Raw genomic sequence first — 14,576 nt, 5'->3', positions numbered from 1 at the left:
TATATATAGTTTAATTTATTGCTTGAAATGTTTTATTTTTTGATATCTTTCTTTTAATATATAAGGTTTGCATGCATGCCAAGTACTCCAAACTATAATTGAAATTTCAATACTATTTGCAGTCTACATTCTTGACCGTTTGACGTCCAGCAAATCTCAGTCCTCCTCAGAGATACTAATTAAGTCCCCACCTTGATTGTCTCTTATAATAGACATTTTATTTTCATGTAAGTTTAATTTTGTCATTTGCAAGTTTAAAAAGAAATATATCAAAAGATAAAAAAATTCAAGCAATAGATTAAACTATATATATTATTCTCTTATGAAAATTTTAACTATAAATAAAACTCATAATTCTAATTTGAAAATAAAATGAGAAAAAAATAATTTTTTTTACGTGTAATACAAAATAACAACTATTAAAAATGTCGGTAGATTTTTTAACGAAATAGTAAAAGGCTTCTCTTTTTTTTTTACTTTAAATGAATTCAAAAATATATTTTCTAAGAAATATTAAATTATTTTAATTAAATTGAAAAGTAATTATAAATATTACAGTATTTATATCTAAATACTTAAACCAAATAATGAAAAAAAAAAGAAAAATAAAAAAGAAATAGGAAAACAAAATAATGCTGGTAGAAGGAATTGAAGATTGGACCTCATTAAACCAACTCATACTTAGCCTTTAACCATTGCACTACCCAACGCTCTAATCATCTTTTTGTACATTAAATTTTATTTATCTACTTTTCTGCGCCATGTGGATTCCAAGAACAAAGAAAGAGGGATATTAATGGTGGCCCTCCTAATATATATAGAGCCTTTCAAAAAGGCTTTATACATATAACGTCTTTCAAAAAGGCTTTATATAAAGACGATATACTTAATTAGTCAAATAGCCGTTAAATTGTAACGTAATTCCAAAAAATGCTATATATATTTTGGTTACTTAGTTTTTTTCCCACATATTTTCGGGGTAAATTTTAAAAATAGCCAGATTTACAATTGGTCGTTAAAAAATAGCCCAATTTTCAAAAGTAATCGAAATTTAGCCATTTTTTATATAAAGATAAATCTGAGCGAAAACACTGTTCAAAACCCGGAAAATACTCCAGTATATTATGCTGGAGTTCCAGCATAAGTATACTTGAACTCCATCATATTATACTGGAGTTCCAAAATAAGTATGCTGGAACTCCAGCACAATATGATGGAGTTGGAGTTCCAGCAAGTATATTGGTCCAGTATAATATATTAGAGTTTGGAGCACCGATGCTCCAGTCTCCAGTATATTATACTGGAGCCAGCAAAGTATACCGGTCCAGCATAATATGCTAGAGTTCATACACAAGTGCACCGAACTCCAGTATATTATGCTGGACTAGTCTCTATTGCAGCAAAATAGTGGCTATTTTTCATTGACTTGGTAAACCCTGACTATTTTTGATTGACCGGTCTGAAAACTGGCTATACCGTGCTATTTTGGGAGAAATTTAAAAATAGCCAGATTTACAACTGGTCGTTCAAAAATAGCCCAGTTTCAAAAGTAATCGAAATTTAGCCACTTTTNTGAGATTGTTATCTTTTTAAGTTACTTGGTTTTAAATTAATACTTTATACATATTCAATGAATTTCTTAAAACAAATATATGGTTTGAACAAAAGCTACTGGGTTCGGCCGAACCCGCATATCACAGCCCGGCTCCGCCCCTGAATATGTATTACAATAGGTAAATACTGCTTGAGAGTAATAGAAGAGTAAATATTAATTTGAAATAGGAAATAAAATCTGAAAATCAATAGAGTAACAACTTTCCAAAAAAAAAAAAAAAATTACAAATCAAAATGTAACAATAAATTAATTTACTATTGCTCATCTCTTGTACCTCAAAAAATGCATTCCTATATCCGCCAATGACAGCAGGCAGCTCATTCACACGTATATTAGAGGCAACGCACCTTTGTTATATGTTGCTTACACGATTACACGTCGCTTATTTAATAATTAACCTCACATTTTCACATTCTACTCCTTGGTACTCGTCATTAATAATAAATCTTATGGCTACAACTAGGGATGGCAAACGTAGAGGTCGGATTGAATATAGACATATCAAGAGCGGATAATACAAAAACAAATAAAATATTCGATTCATCCATATCTAATATGTTATTGTCAAATTAGTGTGCGTTTGGACATAAGAATAGTGAAATTTGGCAAAAAATGAAGAAGAAAAAAAGTTTTAGTAAAATGTATTTGAAAATTAGAGTTATGTTTGGACATGAATACATTTTGGAGTTGTTTTTGAATTTTGTGAGTCATTTGAAGTGAATTTTGAAAAATAACTTTATGGAGTTCTTTAAATTTTCGAAAAATTCCGAAATTCAATTTCAAGTGAAATTTGAAATTTTCATGGCATTCCGGAAAAAGTTAAATATTTTTTGTGGCCAAACGGGCTCTTAGAATTGTCAAGTGAATGGGCCGTGGGTTGCTTGGGAACATGTGTAAGCCCGTCAACAAATCAAGTAGGCAATGTTTAGGCCCACTTTATTGCTTGTCAGTTTAGTTGCTTTCAAAATGAGAAAATCTCAGTTTATACCCATTAAATCCAAATTATTTATCCTTTTATGCCCAGGTTCAAACTATTTACTACGGGTGATTTTTAAAAATAGCCAGATTTATAACTGGTCGTTCAAAAATAGCCCAGTTTCAAAAGTAATCGAAATTTAGCCACTTTTTATGTAAAGATAAATCTGAGCGAAAACACTGTTCAAAACCCGGAAAACACGCCAGTATATTATGCTGGAGTTCCAGCATAAGTAAACTTGAACTCCAGCATATTATACTGGAGTTCCAGGATAAGTATGCTGGAACTCTAGCATAATATGATGGTGTTCCAACATAAGTACACTAGAACTCCAGTATAATATACTGGAGTTCCAGCAAGTATATTGGTCCAGTATAATATATTGGAATTTGGAGCACCGATGCTCCAGTCTCCAGTATATTATACTGGAGCCAACAAAGTATACCGGTCCAGCATAATATGTTGGAGTTCATACACAAGTGCACCGAACTCCACTATATTATGCTGGACTGATCTCTATTGCAGCAAAATAGTGGCTATTTTTCATTGACTTGGTAAATACTGACTATTTTTGAATGACCAATCCGAAAACTGGCTATACCGTGCTATTTTGACCGCTATTTTTACATATTTTCGTTCTTCAAGTCCAAAAGAATGTTTTGGACTCCCCAACAGGCATAGGCCCAGAAGCAATGGCGACTTAGCTAAAGCTGCACCGCTGACGTTTTCCACGTGAACGAACATAATGGCGTGGTTTCCACGCTAGAATATAAAATCGGAATCTTTTTCTTTTTCCAAATAAAATGGGAATCCATTGACTTCCCATCTAAATCCATTTTAATAAAAGACCCGGCCTAACAAAAGAAAAAAGACAACAGTTTTATTATACAACTTTAATTCCGTCACCATTTCCTAATATGATCTCCACCGTCCAATACCAGTTTGAATACATCCCTTTTCTTTTTAAATTTAAAAGGGGCAGCCAAGGAGAAACTCATTGCTCACTGCTCCTTACTCATATACCTTTACAGCTGTTTGGAGAAAGACAAGAATGTCAGGAGGTATTGCTCGAGGTCGTCTTGCAGAGGAGCGAAAATCTTGGCGCAAGAATCACCCCCATGTTCAGTTCGACGACCCTTTTCTTGTTTTCTGTTTTCTGCTTTTAACTTTGTGAATTCATTTCTTATTATAAGTTTTGTTTTTCTAACTTCATGCTTTTGGTTAATAGGGATTTGTTGCAAAGCCGGAAACACTTACAGATGGGTCAGTGAACCTGATGGTTTGGCACTGCACCATTCCTGGTAAAACTGGGGTACGTTTTTATTCTTACCTTCTTTCTGTTTTGCTCATTCATTCATTGGAAAAGACTCGTTTTTTTTTTAACTCTGTGAGGGTAAGGGAAAGCCATGAGTGAGCTTCAGTGAATGATTGATTACTAGCGATCAGCCATTATAGGGTCAGCCAATTGGGTTAATTTTGGTTGACTTTTGGTATGTGTCTATTTTTGTTGATTCGTTGTTTGATTGAAGCACCTTGGTTTATGGACCTGAACTGAAAATTAAGCTGTTCTCTTCGTTCAATTAGTATTTTCCTTCATTTTGTACCTGCAAACATTACACTTTATACAGATATCAATGTTGAATAGATATTGCATATTTTTCCTTCCGGCGAGTATGAAACAGTTTCCATATCCCTCCACATCCAGGGGCGGATTTAGGGGAGCGGAAGAGGGTTAACCCCCTTGGCCTGGAAATTACACTATACGTATAAGGCAAAATTTATTTTGTGTCTCTATATATTATATTTTGAATCTCCTTAACACAACCCAAAAGTATAGCACAGTGATCAAGGGGGTTCAAAACCTTTGTGAGGTCGCTCGTTCATTTTTCACTGGCCACATTCTCTTTTAATTTTTTAACTTTTTCTTTTTGAACCCTCTTAGCGGTAATCCGCCTCCGCCACTGTCCACTGCATAGAAAAAGAAAACAACCTACTCCATTAATGGTCTTAGAATTCCCTATTTTCTTGGTAGAAATACTTTCTCTGCAGGCATGACTTCTTCAGCTGGCTTTCCTTCCATAGTCTAAAAGGCTTGCTCCTTATTCTTCTTCTGCAATTTAACCAAACAAACATTGGTTTCTGGCTATGCATCCATTTCAAAACTGTCTAGAGGGATACAGATTAGGCCTTTGTTAAGTTGTTGGTGTTCCTTTAATTAGCTTTTCGACATGATTTTCTGTCTCCTGTTTACAAATAACTGTATCAACTTCATATCTATGACTTTATCAATGTAAGGTAATAATTTGTTATTCCTTACTAATATTTAAGATAAACAAGTTTGAAGAAAGGCATCGAAAGACATACCTCACTGGAAAATTGTGTCTGTTCTCATGAATTTTTATATGAATATGAGTGTAAAGCTGGAGAGAAAATCCCAGTAAAACATCAAGAAAGGGGAGAAAAAGATGGAGAAGACTGAAGAGCTTTGACAGTATTTAATTTTCTTATCTCATGTCTCCTGGGGTAAGGGAAATAGTCCTGGCCCCTTCCTTTCCCCAAGAAAAACTGGAAAACGACATTTTTAAAACATAACCACCCTTGTATGGCCATCTGAAGTAGAATACTGTGGTAGCAAGCCTTGAGTTTATGAGTTGTAGGCATACGTTTGAAGTCGTATGCTTCGTATTATTTACTCTTAACTGGTAAAATGTCTATTGCTGCATTTAGGAGTATATACTATACTCCTAAATGCAGCAATAGACCTTTTACCAGTTAAGAGTAAATAATACGAAGCATACTACTTCAAACGTATGAAAAGGAGTATATAGTGTATACATAGCTGAAGCATTTGCATTAGACTTTGATGTCATTTCTAGAGAAGTGCGGAGGACATGTATGTTAAGATGGACCAATTAGTTCACTTAGAAGTGCAAACTGCAGAGTGTATTCTTTTATGCTTTTTGTTTCCTCCCTCAGATCAGAGCATCTCCAAAGCATATAATGATTATTAAACATGTACCATTATACTTTTCGGTGAAAGTACTACGCTTGACTGATGTAGGGAAATGTTTATACTTCTGTTCTTCGTTGGTCCTTAATGACATTTTAATGATTACAGACTGATTGGGAAGGTGGTTATTATCCACTTACAATTCACTTCAGTGAAGATTATCCGAGCAAACCACCAAAGTGTAAATTCCCACCAGGTTTTTTCCATCCAAATGTCTATCCATCTGGAACAGTTTGCTTGTCAATCCTCAATGAAGACAGTGTATGTAGGCTATGCTGTTTCTTTTGTCCTATTATTCTACTTACTGACGGTGCTCGATGTATGACAGCTATTAATTTTCTTTTCTTGTTTAGGGATGGAGACCAGCCATCACTGTGAAACAGATACTGGTTGGTATCCAGGACTTGTTAGATCAGCCAAACCCTGCTGATCCTGCCCAAACTGAAGGCTATCATCTATTTATTCAGGTAATTTTGATTTAACAAAACCATTAATTCTCCATTTTTCCAAATTCATTATCCTACTCTTCATGTTATCCTTAGATTGTGTCTACTTTTCTGTAAGAGAATTTTTTTCATTATAATATGTTAAAATGTACAATTGAACCTACTTTCCTAGTCCTTTCACTGTTTCGCTTCATATAACAATCTTTTTATCTAGGAATGCCTCAAAATGTTGGGCACCGTTCTATTATCTTATACAATTTTCTCAAATTGCAAGAATTTAAATGCATTTAACTAATCAAAGTTAGTCTTTGATGAAATATTTTTTCTGCCATTTTAGCTGGGTTTTTTTCCTGCCATTTTAGCTGTCTACAGGTATTTTAATATTTTTTTCACCTTTGCTTGTATAATACAAAATTCAAATAAGCATCTTGAACTTTGTATTTTAATTAAATCGTGTCACATATAATGGGATGAAAGAGAATTACCGTTCAATTTCAAATTTTATCAAAAAGTTGATTTTAGCTGACTATGCATCCCAATTTGTTATAAATTTATGACAGTGTGAACCTTGCCTCCTTTACTAGTATAGGATGAGTTTTGGCCTTTACCTTAATAACCATAACAAATGTGATGAAGGAAGTGCTACCTGTCATATCTCTTGCACTATTAGAGTGTGCTTAAGCTTTTATGTCACAATAATGTTCCTGCCAGGGGCGGATTTAGGGGGGCGCAAGGGTGTTCACCCGAACACCCTTCGCCGAAAAATTATACTGTATATATAAGGCAAAATCTGTGTTTTACCTCTATATATTAAGTTTTGAACACCCTTAACACAATCCAAAAGTGTAGTTTAGTGGTCAAGGATATAATTTTTTTGGGAGCTCAAAATCATTATTTTCTCTCTTACATGAATTATATTAGGTTTTATGGAAACATTTTGTAGTTATCTCATTAGTGGGACAGAAAATGTGGGGCAAAAGATGTTATACTAGTAGTTTACATGTCCATATTGTGTCTTTTCTTGGTCATGTTTGAAACTTTTGAAAGATGTATTAGTTCAAAATAGGAGTTTGATACTCTCTGTTTGATGCACGCTCATATGCTGCAGGATGCTCTGGAGTACCGAAAGAGGGTGCGTCTACAGTCTAAGCAGTATCCACCTCTTGTTTAAAGAATGTTTTGTCTAATCTTGTGCTGGCTATAATATACGTCAAAGTTTGCTGTCATCCCCTGGCAATAGTGGACAACAAATCTGCCATCTACTGATGCTGATTGGTATTTATTGAAGTGGAGAAGTAAATATTTATAACTACAGGATTTTATATCTAATATTGCCTTCCATAGTTCTCAAAGAGTATATGTGTAGAACAAGCACAGCTGCAAATTGTTAAGTACTATTTAAATGGTGGAAATCTGTTGAAAGTTATTTTCTTTTGCAAAAAGCAGAGATCTTGCTCCAGGGAATATGGGGTTGCGTACTGTTGTTTTGGATCCAAAATCAGCTCTGCTATTTCTGTTTTCTTCTTTTGTTGTTCGTCTGACAGTGCCAAATAACAACTATTAAAGGGAAGATTTTTGCAAAACTTTGGTACATTTTGTCTCCTTTGGAACCTTATGACTTTGTTCGTCTGTATCAAGGATCACTTCTGGTTCCGTTCAAAAACACCCAAGATTATTTTGTAAAATTCTATCACCAACATTCACAAAATTCAAGAATTCAAGTCCATTTAACAATTTAAATTTTGATATCTAATTCAGTAAGTTAAATATGACCAAGTACTAAGATCATACAACATCCTTCTGCCATTAAGGTAAAGCAAGTGCATTTTAATAGCCTGTTTGGCCAAGCTTTTTTTTGGTCCAAAAGTGTTTTTTTTTTTTTTGCCAAAAGCACTTTTGGCCAAAAATTGAGGTGTTTGGCCAAGCTTTTGAAAGGAAAAGAAGTGTTTTTGAGGAGAAGCAGAAGCAGTTTTTTGAGAAGTAGAAAAAAGTAACTTCTCTCCGAAAGCACTTTTCTAAGAAGCACTTTTGAAAAAAAAATACACTTAGAAGCAGTTTTCAAAAGCTTGGCCAAACACTAATTACTGTTCAAAAGTGCTTTTCAAATTAATTAGCCAAATACAAATTGCTTCCCACCGAAAGCACTTTTTTTAAAAGTACTTTTGAGAAAAGCACTTCTCAAAATAAGCTCATTTTAGAAGCTTGGCCAAACAGGCTATAAAGTTCCTTGGAAAAAGAACCAACCAAAACCGCCTACTGATATATAGACATAGCAGCTGTAAACAATTCTACCTGAAAATATTGGCATCCATACGTTTGTGACAAAAATAAGAGGGATTTCAGGAAGGGTACGAAATGTGTGCCATAATCATCAATGACTAAGTTGTCTTATGTTCTAGCAGATCGACCTTAACCTATCAGTTTTAGGTTGTTTACTGAGTAGTAAGGTACAAGCACCATTAACAGTTTGGTCAATCTGGGCAAAAGTCAATAGCAAATCTGTTGTCAATTAATGACACTTTGCCAAAGGAGGAAACACAGATATATGATTTCATTATCCGAATTGTTTCCAGNCGGCAAATGGGCATTGTCCCATATTGGAAGAGGAAGAGGGTTTTTTTATGGGGTATATAAGCAATTGCTCTTCTTCTAGCTCTTAAAGAATTGAGAAGAAGGCAAGCCTTGCGCCGTCGTCGTCGTCGCTCGCTCGGCTCGGCTTCGGCTTCGGCTACGGCTACGGCTTCGGCTTCGGCTTCGGATTCGGATTCGGATTCGGATTCGGATTCGGATTTGGATTTGGATTTGGATTTGGTCAAATGATCGATTGATTGATTAACTTTTTGGACCAAATTTATTTGTTAATAGTAAAATATTAACAGAAATATTATTAAATATTTTTTTTAATAACAAAATATTAATATTAAATATTAATATTAAATCCAATCCGTTTTTCTGTTCCTCTTCAATTTTCCCTCTTTATTTTCCCTCTTTATTATTGAGTAAATGGCCATTTATGTAATGGCATTTATGCTGTGGGCGTTTTGCATAAACAGCCATTCTGAAGAGTTGCACCTCTTCAGATTTCAGCCTAACTTTGGCTATAAATACAACACTATTCTGCTCAGAATTTCACTACGATTTTCTGAGTTTCTTCTCCTTCTTCTGCATATTTTTAGCATCAAACAAAGCAAAAAGTAAGTGTGATTTGCTACCGAACTTTGTGTTCGCTGAAACACTGGGGTTTGAAGTACCACTACACCAGTGTGTAATTCGTTCTATCCTGGGAGGAAATAATCCATAACCTTGGGTACTAGGAGGGGATTAAATTCCTTAAGAAAACACTGTGAATTCAGTGGGCTCGAATTGGTTTTATGTCATTTCTGTTTATGTTCGTTTCTGTTTATACTCATTTATATTTCCAGAATTATTTTACAAATACAGTCTACTAACAGGTTTGGGATTAAGAAAGCCCTTTACTCCTACACACAACATGTCTCTTTTGGGTCCATACACAGTTGGCCGAACAACTTCTCGTGCCCCTGTGTGCATCTCACGTGCGTCACTTATATGAACACTCACACCCATATCACCCTCAAAAAACCCTCCTTGTTTTAAGTCCAATTTTAAACTGGACTCAGCTCTGGCCCAAACTCCATCGAAAAATCCTGCCCCATTTCTTTTCTATCTACTCGATCTATCCCAGTAAGTTTAAACACCCCTTTCAAACCATCATTAACTCCTAGGGAATCATCCCCCCTCCCCTTCTTTTTTACCTATTGGATTATTAGATATTGCAACATTGACTATTCCCTCACCAATTTCCTTCCCATCACCTTCCTTTTCTTGTGCCTTCTAACCTCCCCTAACCCATATAAACTAACCACTTCCTCCGAATGTCGAAAAGTGACCGGAATTTCACTCCAGATAAGGATTGAGAAGATCATACCCTCGTTCTCTATCTCAACATTAGCCGGAATTAGTACTTGTGGTCCTTTGACCTTAATACGGGCCCATCTTAGATGATTTCTTAATTTTAGGATCCTCTTTCGTTTCTAACCAACCCCCACACTTATCACCAATTATCTTCATCACTTTCTTGTTTCAAAGTTGTAGAGGATGCCCCAAACTCTGATCCAGGTTCATTCAAAAATTTTATTATTGGGAAAGTACCCCGATGATGGACTTCACCACTCCAGCCTGAGCTTAGAATTTTTCCTCTGCCTTTGACCTACCAGAATCTGTTCAGCCGTTTTCCTTGAGGGGAATTCAAACATAATTGCACTCCGTTCATGTCATACACGTTAACACCATGAGCTATCTTCCAGGTTTGGGTAGCCCATCTTCGAACATTATTTCTCGTCGGTGGATCTTCCTGGCTAGAGAAACTGCCAACCAAACACCTTTGCAATATTCGGTTAGTTTTTGTATGTGTCTTCTGTAAGGACCCTTTTGGTCGGCAAAATACTATTAATGAAGCTCTCAATATACCTTGAATTTTCATTCCACCCTCTATTTATTACGACTTCTGATAGAATAATTACAGCTCCCATGTGACCTTGTACCGAAATTATGCATGTAAATCTACCAAATTTGCTGTGTTTTAAGGAACCATAAATGTCTGAGATATGGTCCCTACTCCTCCAGGTCTTAAAGAACCCTCCCATGTACATTGATGATTCTTTAAGAATTTGGCAGACCCACAGACAGCTTCCTACTTAGCATCAGCTTTCGAATGACATACTTGCTACTTTTCACCTATTTGAACCAGGTCTCAGCACCTTCGCTATAAGCTCGAATACAAAATGTGTTTCCCCCTAATCGAAAACAAATTCTATGATCAATGAGCAGTTCGATATTGACCGGAAAAAGGTGAAAACTGAAAGATGAACTAAAAGATGCGCCACCCTCCATTGACTGACACTGACTGACGCTGGATTTATCCAAAAGCCCATAAGGGACTTTTGGAGTTTGCCTCGTGAATCGTGCCTGAGAGATAAGAGAGCTGGTACACTTAAGCATCCTTATGACCTTCCAAGCTATGTTACAACCATTTTCTCATATCCGAATAATATCATTCTAATCCATAGTGATAGTCGGCATGCAAACGGTGTATCCAACACCAATTAGCACACATAACGACTTAAAAGCTTGTGAAAGTTCAACAATCAAGGCCAACTGACATGGTCATAGCTTTCTTTATGTCCATCCCTCATGCATAAGAGTTGGGCATGTCCAACTTTAATAATGCATAGGGAGTAAGGTCTTATATCCCCTATCACTTGGTATAGTTTATTTTGTTTGTTAATATAACCACTCAGAATCTAAGTTTGAAACTGGGTGGTTCCGCAAATTTTAGATAAAAAAATATGTGAAAAAACTTATTTGTTAGGGCAATCCTTTTTTGTAATACTCTTGCTTAGATCAATCTGCTCTTATATCCTAAACTAACATATATTTATACTAGGTAAGGATTATTTTATGCTAAGATGTTAACCATCTGTCCGAATACATAACATTAGATCTTTTTATCAAAAACTTTATTTATTAATATGAAAACTTGAGTAGTCCAATTCAAAGTCTTACGATATTAGTCAAAGTTCTACTTTTATAATTTGGAAAAATTGAAATAAAAATTTAAAACTTTGAAAGGGGATTTACTGCATTCTTGTTTTTTTTTTTTCCACCCGGTGTCCGGTGTTCGATGTCTGGTACTCGTACTGGAACCCGACTATATCCGAATTCGTGCTGCGTAGGGCCCCATTCGGGGGAAGCGCTCCCACCAAGGATTTTTCCATACTGCATTCTAGTTGTAGTCAAAGTTCTACATAATTTAGAAATTTCATAAATGCAATCCAAAAATATGTTCCAAACTAAATAGTATCAATAATACATCCTTAGATCCCGCGAACTTTACTTCGAAGAAATCTGAATAATAGATTAATGGACTGAAATGAGTAATTTTAATTTTTATAATGATATATAATGATTCTTAAGTCTTCGAAATTTACAATTCTTTTTCTCTCTTTTTTTTGGGAACAATGGATTGATCTTTCATCCATTATCACAGCTTTAAGTGATGACTATGTTAGCACCAAAGAAAACTGAACTGAACGATACTGGATGGGATCCTAACCTCACATACATAGTTCAAAAGCACTCATAGAGAAGGAGTTATAATTACTTTACACCATTCAAATAAGAAAAGGATTTTTTTTTTAAAAAAAATATTACTCGGGTACACAGTTCTATAAGGAAGGATTTTAAAGTCAAAACTTTAATTTAATTTCAAAATCCTAAATATTAAGAAAATAGTACAAAAATAACAATTTTATTCAATGTGAAATATGTTTTAAAGGATAAAAATCAATCAACATTTTGTGTTGGAGTGCCATGCTTTAAATGAAAGAAAAATCATTCTTTGCTTTTACATGCGAACAGGCAAATCAGATCTGAAATGAGGCTATGAGCTGAAAGATAAAACTAAAACATGGACGGTGTTATAAAATCCAGATATGAGATCAAGTCATTAGGAAAGAAAGATATCAAACTGCACAAAATCCAGTACATGGTAAGCAAAACACTCCAATCGAGTTGTTGTTTTGAGCGTATTCAGAAAATATTATTTAAGAACCAGGCATAACGCCCATTGTTGCTGTTGAAAAAAGGAAAAGCAAATACCATTGTATAACTAAGCTAAGATGGAAGCTATTCAAAGCTTTAAAACAATAGGTTTAAGTCCTCACAAGGGCAAGAGATGAAACCGATGCATTATTGTGGGGGCAGACACAAATAAGAAGATGATCTAGCCGGAAGCAGTTTTCTTTTGCTGGAAGACGACAGCATAAACTGGGACTATAACACCAATGGCGACTGCAGACCAAACACCAAGGGTCATCTTCAGCTTCTGATTAGACATCCTGTCTAAGTTGTACATGTGCTTCGCGTGAAGATAGAATGGCTCATCATGGCCATGTCCACCCATTCTTCTTACACCAGTTGAGTGGATTCCTCTGTTCACTGTTGAAACAATAAGTTTCTAAATTTCAGCAAAGTGAGATGTATAAAAGTATGAACCTCTTTGGAACTTGAATGAAAGGTAGTTATCATATAGAAAGTCAGATACAGACACAATGAGAGTTCAAACTTCAACGCTAAACAAAAGGGAGTAGCAAGGGACCAAGCAAATGAAACTACTATTAAAACAGGTCTAATGACAGAGTATGGGAAGTTCACATAATGCACGGAATGCAGCAATACACAAAGGCATTTGATGCAGAATATTACATGAAATCACCTTATCAATACGCAAAGGCATTTGACATAGAATATCGCATACAATCATCTTTCTTTTAGCCAAAACCCAACATACTATCATCGTAAAAGAGGTCTGGTAAAAGACACATAAATAGGGAAATGAGCTTTTAATTTGCATGAAATTTGAAAGTGATTATTTTGGAGCCTCAAACTTATAGCTTTGGCCAAGCTTTTCGGCCAAAAGTATTTTTTTTTCCAAAGTTAAATGTTTGGCCAAGCTTTTAGAAGGAAAAAAAAAAGTGCTTTAGAGTAATAGTAGAAGCATTTTTTGACAAGCGGAAAAAATTAGCTTCTTTCCAAAAGCACTTTTGTGAAAAGTACACCCAGAAGCACTTTTTAAAAGCCTGGCCAAATACTAATTGTTGCTCAAAAGTGCTTTTCAAATTAATTAGCCAAATACAAATTGCTTCCCACCGAAAGCACTTTTTTTAAAAGTACTTTTGAGAAAAGCACTTCTCAAAATAAGCTCATTTTAGAAGCTTGGCCAAACAGGCTATAAAGTTCCTTGGAAAAAGAACCAACCAAAACCGCCTACTGATATATAGACATAGCAGCTGTAAACAATTCTACCTGAAAATATTGGCATCCATACGTTTGTGACAAAAATAAGAGGGATTTCAGGAAGGGTACGAAATGTGTGCCATAATCATCAATGACTAAGTTGTCTTATGTTCTAGCAGATCGACCTTAACCTATCAGTTTTAGGTTGTTTACTGAGTAGTAAGGTACAAGCACCATTAACAGTTTGGTCAATCTGGGCAAAAGTCAATAGCAAATCTGTTGTCAATTAATGACACTTTGCCAAAGGAGGAAACACAGATATATGATTTCATTATCCGAATTGTTTCCAGGTGTGTCACTTACAATTGACCATGCAACCTTGCTGGTTAATGGTGTAACTGCAATTCAGAAGAAGCTATGAATATCCAGTATGTTCATCCCTTTTGTTATTCTCCACCATTGCATTATCCTTTATATCTTGTATCATTTTCAAGATTTGCCTCATTGTTGGTCTCTGTTCTGGTGATGTCAAGCTACATATATTAGCAAGGTCAACTACATTGAGAGCCATCTATCCTCCTCATTATCATCCTCCCTCATAGCTCTAACCCAATCTGCCATATCAGGGGGGTAGAGATACGGATGCTGAGATGGAGGTTTCCCGTTAAAAGCTCTAATAAGAGAATGCCATAGGCATAGCGTCAGCCCTGGAGT

The 14,576-nt window shown here is 35.3% G+C and overlaps 2 protein-coding genes across 2 annotated transcripts in view; one reads left to right on the top strand and one right to left on the bottom strand.

The window, feature by feature from the left end:
- LOC109225700 (SUMO-conjugating enzyme SCE1-like) lies at nucleotides 3,559–7,638 on the top strand. The gene is made up of 5 exons (XM_019390456.1): nucleotides 3,559–3,711; nucleotides 3,820–3,903; nucleotides 5,710–5,862; nucleotides 5,955–6,068; nucleotides 7,156–7,638. Exons 1-5 carry the CDS (start codon nucleotides 3,643–3,645, stop codon nucleotides 7,216–7,218), a joined length of 483 nt encoding a protein of 160 aa, XP_019246001.1. The 5' UTR covers nucleotides 3,559–3,642; the 3' UTR covers nucleotides 7,219–7,638.
- Nucleotides 12,543–14,576, bottom strand: part of LOC109225699 — a 6,515-nt gene continuing 4,481 nt past the window's right edge. The window contains exon 2 of the mRNA XM_019390455.1: nucleotides 12,543–13,064. Coding sequence (XP_019246000.1) covers nucleotides 12,850–13,064 — 215 coding nt within the window. The 3' untranslated portion in view covers nucleotides 12,543–12,849. The remainder of the gene's footprint in view (nucleotides 13,065–14,576) is intronic.

Source organism: Nicotiana attenuata, chromosome 5 (assembly GCF_001879085.1).
Source record: "Nicotiana attenuata strain UT chromosome 5, NIATTr2, whole genome shotgun sequence".
NCBI lineage: Eukaryota > Viridiplantae > Streptophyta > Magnoliopsida > Solanales > Solanaceae > Nicotiana > Nicotiana attenuata.
The sequence above is the reverse complement of the archived record's forward strand: the minus strand, read 5'-3'. Positions and strand labels throughout refer to the sequence as shown.